General features: G+C 36.7%; 1 protein-coding gene across 5 annotated transcripts in view; it reads left to right on the top strand.

The window, feature by feature from the left end:
* Window positions 1-12054, top strand: part of VPS8 (VPS8 subunit of CORVET complex) — a 234631-nt gene that overhangs the window by 39542 nt on the left and 183035 nt on the right. For all 5 annotated transcript variants that reach the window (XM_032171818.2, XM_058426256.1, XM_058426252.1 and 2 more), the window contains exons 10-15: window positions 430-497; window positions 1787-1940; window positions 2044-2103; window positions 3648-3755; window positions 7910-7990; window positions 10774-10944. In XM_032171818.2, coding sequence (XP_032027709.1) covers window positions 430-497; window positions 1787-1940; window positions 2044-2103; window positions 3648-3755; window positions 7910-7990; window positions 10774-10944 — 642 coding nt within the window. The remainder of the gene's footprint in view (window positions 1-429; window positions 498-1786; window positions 1941-2043; window positions 2104-3647; window positions 3756-7909; window positions 7991-10773; window positions 10945-12054) is intronic.

Below are 12054 nucleotides of genomic sequence, written 5' to 3' on the forward strand. Positions count from 1 at the left end.
TTCAGATAGGTTTATTTCTCAAAGATACCAAGTATTTTTTAGAGTCTTTATTCTTGAAAACTGGGCAGGTGTAAATGTAACCAAAGGATCTCATTTACTTAGTAATAGCAAGTTACAAAAAGTTATTGTAACAACACAAGTAGAGAACTTTAGGGTTTTTAATCAATCATAGTTTGTATTTTTCTTTTATCGTGATGAAAGTTGGTTTTACTTTTTGAAAGCCTCTGTTTTTTTAAAGATATTGGACCATTATTACTCTAAACAAAGGTAAGTTTGTAAGTTTAGAGTGATGAGCACTGAAACTAGTTTAGGTTATTTCAAAAGCTATTAAATGTGTATATTGTAGTTTTTCAAAATTGCATAATTTTTTCCTTCTTAATACTTGACTGTTTAAAAATCTACAAGAAAATAAATTCCTTCTCTGTTTAGTTTACAGATGATCCAACTCTTGCAATTTGCAACGACAGCGGAGGCTCTGTTTTTGAATTGACGTTTAAGTAAGAGACTAGTGGACATTTGTTGACAAATGAAAAGACTAGCTCTGTTTTAATGATTTGAAATGGAACATGAAGAGGTCTAGAAAGCCCCTGTAATTGAGAGTAGATTATGACTGTGTATTACAATTACCTGGGAAGGCTTATATTAATAGAACAGAGTTCTGGGCCTGGACCTTCCGAGTTTTATCTCAGTAGGTCTGAGTTGGGATTCTAGACTCCTACTCCCCAGGAGATTCTTATGTGCTGTCAAGCTTGGGACCAGTCTTCTGGAGTAGCTCACTAATTTTGGTTTAGGCTCAAGGCCCAGTTGATTATAATCATAATGGGCAGGTGTAAACAGGTTTTTAGTTATCTTAGAATTGCCACGTTTGCTCTTTAAGAGCAAAGACTGTCTAGATACATCAGAGAACATTTAGGAAGCAGAGTTTTTTGAAAAGTAGAACATGATATTCATTGTGTATTATGTTTCCATAAGTTCTTCAAGGTTAACAACGATCTTTGTTTTTTGTATTTCTCATAGCTTCTAACAATGCTAAGCACAAAGTAATTTCTGTAAAAAAAAAAAATACTTCTTATTCAGTTAATGTTTATTGAGCATCTCCTATGTGTAGGTATTTATCTAGATCCTAGAGTGATAGCTGTGAACCAAGCAAAGTTTCTGCTCTAAGAGAACTTACATTCTAGCTGCAGTAAGGGTAAGGAAACAGCAAACCAGCACATAAATGAAATCATCTCAGATGGATCTAAGTGCTGTGAAGAAAACAAGACAGGGGATTGCACTAGATTGCACTTGAGGATAATTCTGGAATGCCTTTCTCAGAAGGGGCAACATCTGGAAAAATACCTGAATGGTGAGCCAGTCAACAAATGCACAGAGCTGAGGAAAATATTCCAGGCAGAGAACATTCAGACACACAGACTTTGAGGTGGCCACAAACTTGGCCTGCCAGAGCAATGGAAGAAAGCAGGTGTGGCTGGAGTGTGACTTTGTCGGGAACACAATAGTGGGAGACAAGTGAAGGGAGAGCCGGATCATATCCTTTTAAGACATGGGAAAGAGTTTGGATTTTATTTTTTATGTACAGTAGCAAGCCAGCAGACTGTTTTTGGCAGAAAAATAAATGACTCTGACTTGTATAATAAAAAGATCATGCTGCTGTCCTGTGGAGCTTGAATTGTTGGGGGTTAAGGAGGTGGGAGGTAGGAGGCTAGGAAAGTAGTCTAGGTAGAGATAGTAGTGCCTTGGATCATTGCTAAATTGATTCTGAATTTTCTAATTACATTTTCAGGAGAGTGATGGGAGTGAGAACCTGTGAATCTAGATGTCTGTTCAGTGGTTCCAAGGGTGAAGTCTGCTGTATTGAGCCTCTGCATTCTAAGCCTGAGTTGAAAGATCATCCTATCACACAGTTTTCATTATTGGCCATGGCATCCTTAACAAAAGTAAGTGTATTTAGAAGTTAAAACTCAGAACTTTTAGAAGCTTTGAATACCAAATATTTGAAAATTACAAGGTCAATATTGAAAACATATTTTTCTCTTAAAGATACTGGTCATTGGATTGAAACCATCCTTGAAAGTATGGATGACTTTTCCCTACGGCCGGGTGAGTAAATCTTATTGGTCGTCTTATTGGCCAAAGGAAGGACCATGTCAGGAGGTTGAGAGAGATGACTTGCAAGGGGTGAATTCTATGAGATTGTCAGAAAACTAGACGGGATGAAAGTCAGTGCTCCAGAGATCGTTGGCTGGACTTGCCTTAAGGTGATCAAAGCATCATAAGCTGGTGACCAGCACAGTGTCCTAGGGATCATGAGATCTTGTACTTTTCTACCTTTATCACTTTAAGCTTTTCTCTCATAGACAGCATACAATGGCTTTTGTTCTTAACCTTAACTTGACAGTCCCTGTATATTGCTGTCCTGGTACTCTGTGGTCACACCTAACTTCATGCATGGAATTTCCTAGCTTCATTCATTGCCCTTCTGAGTGAAATAAAATTCCCTTATCAGGATTTAAAGTTGAAGGATAAGTTGATTTATTGAGTCCAAACCCTGATTTTCAGTGTTTGAAAGATACTTGTTTTTACATGGCTGCTGTGCTGAGACAGGCTTATACTCACTGCCTGCAACTTTGGCACTAAACTATGGATAGAGGAGACCCCACTGTAATATGCGCCGTAGATTGCTACTACATGTGCTTTCCCTGGCTTCTGCCTTTGATATTTTACTTTGGAGGATGATACTTCCTAGCATGTGTTATTTATATCCCAGTTTTCCCTTTTTTTTTCTTCTTGATTGTTTTCAGAGTTGTGATCTTCCAATGTATATATGAGGAGAGGTATTGATAGGATGGGTTGGAGAATGGTGGTACAGAACTCTGGCTGGTTCAGAAAGCGTTCCCTATGGTGAAAGAACTCACTTTTGTTTTCTTTTTGGTACCCTGTGTGTCTCTGGGCCCTAGGGGAAGCAGATCTTTCCTTTCAGATGGCAAAACTGGCTTAGATGGCCATTAACATTTGTTAGATTAGCTTCATTGGCGAATTGAGATTTTTTTCATGTTGTTATGTGTTTGCTTCTTTTTGTATGTTTTTATTGTTTTTTTTAACATTTTATTATAAACATTTTCAAACAAAATTGAAAGAATTTTACATTGAATACTTGTATAGCTACCATTTAAATTCTGTAATTAACATTTACTTGCCTTTATTACATATCTGTCCATCTACCCATCCCTCTGTCCACTTATCAAATTATATTTTTTATATATTTCAAAGGAAATTTCAGAAACCAGTATTCTTTCCCCTAAATATTTAGCATGCATATTATTAGCTAGAGTTTAATACTTCTTTAGGTTTTTCCTTTGGTGTAGAATATACATACAAAGAAATGCACAGATCTTGAGTGTACATTTGCCGAACTTTGACAAATGCTTAACACTTTTTTAATTCAAATTCCTATCAAGATGTAGAACATTACCATCAACCCAGAAAGTTCCCTCATGATACCTCCCGGTTAGTTCTTGCTTTACTGAGAAATTGGGGAAAGTTTTTATCAGGAACACTAGTCAGATGCTGTTTTTAACCACAGTTTTCTCTTTGTCCCCTTGTTTATTAACTGTGATGATTTTTTTTTCCATCTCCCTACATAGATGGATCCTTCCAGTGTGCCACTGCTGGCCTGGCACTTTGTAGCAGTGCAAAATTATGTGAATCCCATGCTTGCCTTCTGCAGAGGAGATGTTGTTCATTTTCTATTGGTAAGTCGTAATATGATGCTAGGTCCATTAGAAAACCTCTTACAATTTGTTTTATTCATCAGCAATTAATGTGTCAAAGAAATTTGTATTACTCTCCTAAGTCTTTGGAGAGAGAGTGACCTATTTAATTTTTATCTAAGGCTGTAATGATTAGCATGGGAAAATGATGATCACTCTCAGCTACATAACCTCTCATGGTTTATTTCTCAGCTTCATTTCTTTGACAAATAATTAATGGCATATGTAAATGTATAAAGATATGAAGGTGAATATGTGTTAATGTATGTGTAACTACATATGTGTGTATTAGAGAGCAAGTATCATTGAGCACCTATTGTGTCCTCTACACTGTGATGGGCACAAGCAGCAAAGGAAAGAAGGAAGTATACAACATAATTTCATCTTTCACACAGCTTATAATCTTGTTTGAAAAGCAAAATCAGTGTGTTTGTTATTACTACAGAAAATGGTTTAAGGATTGAACTATGTGATGAAAATCAAGCTGATATAAATTCAGAGTACAAAGTGATCAGTATGGACTAGAGAGGGTATTAATGGCTTTATGAAGGATATACTGCAACTACTGCAGGAAGGGTGGGTATGCATATTGGGGGAAATGAGATGAACTGAAGTCACAGAGGCAAGAAGATGCCTTTGTGTTAATAATCTCTTGCGTTTCCTAGCTCAGTGAAGCAAATTCACCACTGTCCACCTAGTTTCTCCAGCCAGAAACTTAGGAGTTACTTTTCAGTTACCTTTCTCTCTTCATATGTGCTCTATTACCAAGTCCTATTGACTCTACCTTCAAAAATCTCTTGAATTTCTCCTTTTTTGTCTCCCCCATTGCTGTTTCCTTAGTCTAAATCATGTACATGTCTAGCCTGTATTCCGCTGTAGCTTCCTAGCTAGTCTGTGGCCTCAGTGCCTTTTACATATACTGTTGCCTCTGCCAGGAAAGTTCTGTGCTATCTTCCATTGTCTCTGAGCTCATGATTAACATGACCTTCCCTGGCCTCTGAACTAAGTTAGTTACATACATCTTTTGATAACATTCAGCACTTAAGAAAAAAACAAAAGAGGGACGAGGTCTTGCGGGTCTCCAGCTGAGGCCCAGACTGACTATCGAACTCCTAGCCTCAAGCGATCCTCTGGCCTCAGCCTCCCAAATATTCGGATTACAAGTGTGAGCCATTGTGCTTGGCCACATTCAGCACTTTTTAAATTACTTGTCTAATGTTTTTCTTCCCCACTAGACAGAAAGCTCCATAACTCTAGAGACCATCTTTACTGTTATATTTCCAGCCACTAGGACAGTGCTTGTGTATTGTAAATATTCAATAAATGTTTATAGAATTAATGACAAAGAGAAACTTGTGGTGGAAAATATAATTGAATAGATGGGGTGGATTGAGAGTAGGGGTTGGCAAACTGTGGCCCGTGGGCCAAATCTGGCCAGCCATCTGTTTTTATAAATAAAGTTTTATTAGAACATCCCCAGTACAACATTTGAGAGTCCTACCTTTACTTTCAAGTCAACACATTGAAATATTCCTTAATCATTTTCTCCCTAAACAGTGTCTCTTCAAATATTTCTTGATTCTAAAATGCAAAGTCAGAAATGGGATGTTTCATTCATGTCCTTCAGTCTCTAGATCCAATATGATGAGAAGGCTTGTTTTTCCTTGAAAGTATCATCCCTTAACTCTCACTGCAACCAAGGTCTAAACACCTTACACCTGCTTTATTATGAGAGAAAAACGTTTAATTTTTCTCCTGCCTTCTGTATGTATCCTTTTTGCTACCTCTAGACTGATCTTCCTAAAATGTCACTTTAATCACGTCTTTATGACTTTTAATTACTTAGGAACCTGTGATGACTCCATTACTAGTCTAGGCCAATCATTATTAATCTAGATCAGGGGTTAGCAAGTTTTTTGTGTAAAGGGCCACACAGTAAATATTTTAGCATCTATGGACCATATATTCTCAGGAAACTGAGAAAGAGTAGGTGACTGCCCTTGGTCACACGGGTATACTAGTGGAACTTAGATATATGGCTCTAGATCCCATGTTCATTTTACCAGAGGATCCTTTCTTAAGGGAGAAGTGATTTAGTGAAGTGAAGAGGGGTCCACATGAAGGGCCCACATTAAGTGGTCTCAGATTTTTGTTAAGATATCAGGTGAGGTCACCACTGTAAGTGATGGGACCAGAAGGTGACTTAAAGGGAAAGACATCTATAATACTACTATGGGGAGTGTGGAAGAAAGCCCAGGTTGAATTGAATGCCATGAATTTCAGGTGGTCAGGTGTATCTTGTGCTTTATATTTCTTCAGTGTTCTGTTACCTTGGAGCAGAAGGGGAGGAAGCAAATTATAAGGATGACTGAGGATATAGAGTGTATATGTATATACATATAAATAAAAGATTGACACTCAAGGTCCTTTTGGGAAATTTTGGGCTGTTAGAGTTACATAAGGGAACTTCAAAAAGTTTGTGGAAAAATGGAATTAAAAAATACAAATAAATTTTATTTCTCAGCATAAGCTTCATCTTGTTCAAGATACTTTTTAAAGTGATGATACCAGCCATATAGTCCATCCCTAAAGAACTGAAGGTCTTGGGAATGTAATCATGTCAATGCAGTCTTTTTCACATTATTAACTAAAGAAAAATGGGTGCCCTTTATAGACTTTTCCTAGATTAGGAGACAGAAGTCACAAGGAGCCAAATCAGTACTGTATGGTGGATCGAATTGCTCTCAAAATTGGCCTTGTGTGATGAGACCAATGAGCAGGAACATGGTTGTGGGGGAGGACTCTCTGGCGAAGCTTTCCTGGGCATTTGTCTGCCAAAGCTTTGGCTAACTTTCTCAAAACACACTCATAATAAGCAGATATTATTGTTTTTTGTCCCTCCAGAAAGTCAACAAGCAAAATGTCTTGAGCATCCCAAAAAACTGTTGCCGTGACCTTTGCTCTTGCCTGGTCTGCATTTGCTTTGACTAGACCACTTCTGCCTCTTCATAGCCTTTACTTTGCTTGTGCTTTTTCTTCAGGATCACACTGATAAAACCATATTTTATCTCCTGTTACAGTTTTTCAAAGAAATGTTTCAGGATCTTGATTCCACATGTTTAAAATTCCCATTAAAAGCTTTGCTCTTGTCTGCAGCTGACCTGGACACAACTGTTTGAGCAGCCATCAAGTAGAAACTTTGCTCAACTTTAATTTTTCAGTCAGAATAGTGCAAGCTAAACCAGTTGAAATGTCTATGGCGTTGGCTGTTGTTTCTGCTGTTAGTCATTGATCTCTTTCAATTAGGGCATGAACAAGATGAATATTTTTCCTCACTAATTGATGGGTATGGTCTGCAGCTGCAGGCTTCACCTTCAACATCATCTCGTTCCTTGTTAAAATGAGTTACCCATTTGTAAACTGCTGATTTCTCTGGGGGCATTGTTCCCATAAACTTTTATTAAGCATCAGTGATTTTACCATTCTTCCACCGAAGCTTCACCATAAATTTGATGTTTGTTCTTGCTTCAATTTTAGCAGAATTTATGTTGCTCTTTGGGGCACTTTTCAAACTGATGTCTTACCCTTTTTAATGCCTCAAACTACATCCTTTTCAGACATGTTATAACAAGTTAGTGTGAGTTTATTTTGGTGCAGACAATTTTTGAGATCCATGCATAGTTTTTTCATAATATACATTTTCCATGAACTTTTTGAGTCCTCTCATAATAATTCCATAGTTCAGAAAAGTCTGGTTTACATCACTGCAGCATCTTTTTTTCTTTAATGGACTTTTGACTTCCTCACACCATGTCACCATTCCTTTTTGTACTTTAATTATAGTCGTTGATGTGATAAAGTTAGGTTGTTCTGAATTATAACAGAGTGAAAACTATGTCACAGCATTTGTCAATACTGACAACTAGACCACCCCCAGATACGCCCTGCATTTCGGTGTAAATAATGGAACAAATAATTTATTTTCTATTTTCATAATCATTTATCAGTATTTTTGGCTTATCTACAGTGAATGGGATAATGGGTAAATGTGATACTCTAGGTGGAGTATAATTAAATATCTAAAAAAGTCCCTCAAACATTAGCTGGTTTTTAGGTTGTTTTTATTTCATCATCAGGTAAAGAGAGATGAATCTGGAGCAATACATGTTACTAAGCAAAAGCATCTTCACCTATACTATGACCTCATCAACTTTACTGTGAGTATTATTCAAATTAAATATCCCCGTTTAGTTCATGTAATTGTTCTGAATCTATGATATATTAAAGCTACCAGGATTTCTGCCAAGAATTATTACCTTTAAGATCATATGCAATATGGACAGCCAGGCACCGAGGCTCGTGCCTGTAGTCCCAGCTACTTGGGAGGCCGAGGTGGGATAGCTTAAGCCCAGGAGTTCGAGGCTGTAGTGCTCAGTGATTGCTCCTGTGACTAGTCATTGCACTCCAGCCTGGGCAACAGAGTGCGACCCTGTCTCTTAAAAAAAAAAAAGTATATGTGTGTGTGTGAGAGTATATATATATATACTCTCACATACACACACACACACACACACACACAAAGGGAGTCCTGGTTATATTGAATAAACTTTGAATGTGGTGTGGTGCCACAAATTATTGCCTTTCAGCCTATGTCCTGCTGAACACAGGCAGGATTAGAAATGTAATGTCTTGTTTAGCTCAAAGGGGAGTTTGGCTTCAGAAGAATTTAGGTGAGTTTTTTGAGGATCATTGCCCTGCTTTCTCTGTAAAACATTTTTTTGTATTTTTGAGATTTGTCTTCTTTGGTTCAGCATCTTGTGCAACCTCTTTTTTTCTTGTGGCTAAAAACTTTGCAGAGTTCTCTTTCTACCATGCAACTCAATTGACTTCTTGTTTTTGTTTTTTTTTTTTGAGATGGAGTCTTGCTCTGTAGCCCAGGCTGGAGTGCAGTGGTGCAATCTTGGCTCACTGCAAGCTCTGCCTCCCGGGTTCAAGCGATTCTCCTGCCTCAGCCTCCTGAGTTAGCTGGGTCTACAGGCACCCCCCCGCCCACCACCACATCACACCTGGCTAATTTTTTGTATTTTTAGTAGAGACGGGATTTCACCGTGCTAGCCAGGATGGTCTCAATCTCCTGACCTCGTGATCTGCCTGCGCGGCCTCCCAAAGTGCTGGGATTACAGGCGTGAGCCACTGCGCCCGGCCAACTTCTTGGTTTAAAAAGAGAGAGATTTCTTTTTGTATCATATTTTATTTTTTCTCTTTCAAATAGTTTGTTAATTTTGAGAACAGTGTAATTATAATATTTCTGGGTTCCCATCATTAATACATTTTAGCACATCAGTGTCTGGTGTCCAGTAAAACATTCTGTAGATGCATGAATATAGGCAACCCTAAATATAAGGCAATGCCTCATTTTTCTAATAAAAAGATTGAAAAGGGGTTTTTTCCTCAACTTGATAACGTGTAATTTTTTAGGATATAGATGAAATAGATCTTTTATTTACATGATTTATTGATTTAGTTGTACATTACATTTTTAACTGACAGACAGTTGTTTAGAAATAATTCTTTCTTCCATACACATTTTATGAAATAATTTTGTTCAGACTCTTAGAAGACATCAGTGTTGTCGTCACCAGAACTGTCTTATTGAATCATGTCATACAGTTTTTCAGAATTTATCATCATAACTTCTGTTTAAGATGTTTGAGATAGAGTACTTTAAAAATCTGCACAAGTGTATGTGACCATTAACTGCATTGTTTTGTAAATTACCCTTAAAAGGCTTATTTGCAACAGTGTCAACACTTGCAACTCTGCGGATCTAATCTCAGGAATAATTAATTACTAAACTTATTGAGGTTCATTTTTTTCTGCCATTCTCTCGTTTTTTTAACCAGGTGACCTCGAGAGTACCTGAGAACTAGCACTGATTAAAGTTGTATAAGGCTAAATAATGTGATTTTTCCTAGAAAATACTTTGTTTTTCTAAATAAAATAATTAAGAGAGCACCTTATTAAGAGCTTTCTGTAAAAGATTTGCATATGAAACAAACTCCCTGTTTTCTGAAAGAGATTTTTTAGAGGAGGAGAGGGGAACAAACTCTTCCCTTAGAGTAGCTAATATACAGTATAGAGTATATTTTTTAGCATTTTCAACTGGTTATCTTTAATTGGACATTATGCAAATAATATCTGATGACATAGAATAGAACATACAAATACACCAGCATGAATACCAGAGACATAAAGGGCAGGGGAAGCACTTTGTTCTGGCTACTTCTGAATTCTAATTGAGCAGATTTTAAGATTTATTTCTTGGGAAAGGATTGGGATTGCCAAAAAAAATTTGAAAATAAGAAATCTGATTTTATACATAACCCAAGAAATTTGTTAAAATGGCATCCTTCAGAAGATTTTTAAAGTTATTATTGTTAGTACTTTTAAAATTATAATAGTACTTATTAAAGAAAATTTGGGAGATACAGAGAAATAGAACAAAGGACTCTCATGATTTTAAGAGAGATTTTGAAGGAAGTAAATTTTTAAAATAGCTTCTATTTTAAGATACGTATTGCTTCAGTGCTAACAATTGTCCTTTGACCAGATACGTTTATGGGCTTTACTTTGTTCTTTTGTTTCAGCAATATCATAAAAACTAGAAATGCAGAGTTTATCATGATACTGAAGTCATTTGTGCCAATTGCTTTTAAAAATTTTTTATAAAAAATGATATGCTCTAATCCACCTACAGCTTTTAGTCTTCTTTTACACTATGAAAATGTCATCTTAACATTTTCAAAAGTCAGTAGTATATTGTACCTACTGTCCTCTGGCCTGTCACTGAGTAGTTCTTGCTTTGATTGTGTTGCCATGTAAATTGTTAAATGGATCCAGTCCTCAGTGTAATTTAATCGAGCAGCCAAGCTTTCTTCTTGACCCAAATGATGATGCGGGTGTCGTCTCACTTTTGTTTTGTTGTGTGCTTGAATTACAGTGGATAAATTCACGCACTGTTGTGCTCTTAGACAGCGTAGAGAAGTTGCATGTGATTGATCGGCAAACACAAGAGGAATTGGAGACAGTGGAGATCTCAGAAGTTCAGCTGGTCTACAATAGCAGCCATTTCAAATCACTAGCCACTGGAGGAAATGTTAGCCAGGCACTGGTAAGGTTAATCACTTATGTTGGTATCCTAGAAAATACTTTGATAAACTTGGTGTTTTGTTGTAGTTGTTTTAGAAATAGGAACTCTGGGGAGTTATCTTTTTCTGTCTTGAGGTGTTCTTTAAAAGCCACTAGGTTGAAGTGGGTGTGGATGTGCTTATAAGTGTTTAGGAATACAAGGTAAAACAATAATTTTTGTTCCCTTCTGTTCAGAAATGTGACTTATTTTACTTAATACCAAAGAGTTTTAATTTTTATACCAAAATAATGAAGTATAATGGAAAATTTGTGAGAAAAATTATAAAATCAAAATATTTTTAGAAAGCTTAATTTGGCAGTAATAAGCCTGATAGATTTAAGGGATAAATAACTACAGACAGGTATCCTATGAGGCTTTGGAAATATTTGGGTGATAATGGTAAAGGCTTGAACAGGTATGACAGCTGTGGGTATTAAAAAACAAAGATGGCTTTGAGAGAAAGAAGATATTCTAGAAATAGGTGATCGATGAGATGCAGGAGCCTAGAGAGAAGGAGAACGCAACAAAGTTATGGCCTTAGCATTAATTTTATTGTATCATTAAGCAACTACATAATGGCCTTAAGCAATTTCCACAGATAGTTTATAGTTCAGTCACCTTGAATTGTGATCTCATGTTCCTAAACCACAAATCTTTAAGTAGGAAATTTAGACCATTGTGAGACTTCCTTGGATAATTTTTTGAAAAAAATAGTAATGATGGTCATATTTAAAGAACGACTACAGCATGATGTGTAGGCTTTGCTCAAATCTCCCTCATATTATAACTTCAGTGCATAAAATATATATGAAAGGGTCTTCCAGCCTCCCACTTTAAAAACCAAGAAAAGTCAGAATAAGAAATGATAGTGCAATATAATTCACTAAGTGATAATAATAATTACTGTTCCATACTTTATTTTCTTGTGTTTGAATGGTATTAAAAATACCAGTGGACTTTGAACTTGTACTTTTAGCCAAGAGAGAGTTGTGGGGAATTAGCTTTACCCTCTTGCTTGAAATAACCCAAGAAGAGGAAGGAGAAGGAGAAGGGAGGGGGAGGGGAAGGGGGAGGAAAGAAGAAGAAGAAAAG

This window comes from Hylobates moloch, unplaced genomic scaffold (assembly GCF_009828535.3).
Source record: "Hylobates moloch isolate HMO894 unplaced genomic scaffold, HMol_V3 SCAFFOLD_13, whole genome shotgun sequence".
Classification (NCBI taxonomy): domain Eukaryota; kingdom Metazoa; phylum Chordata; class Mammalia; order Primates; family Hylobatidae; genus Hylobates; species Hylobates moloch.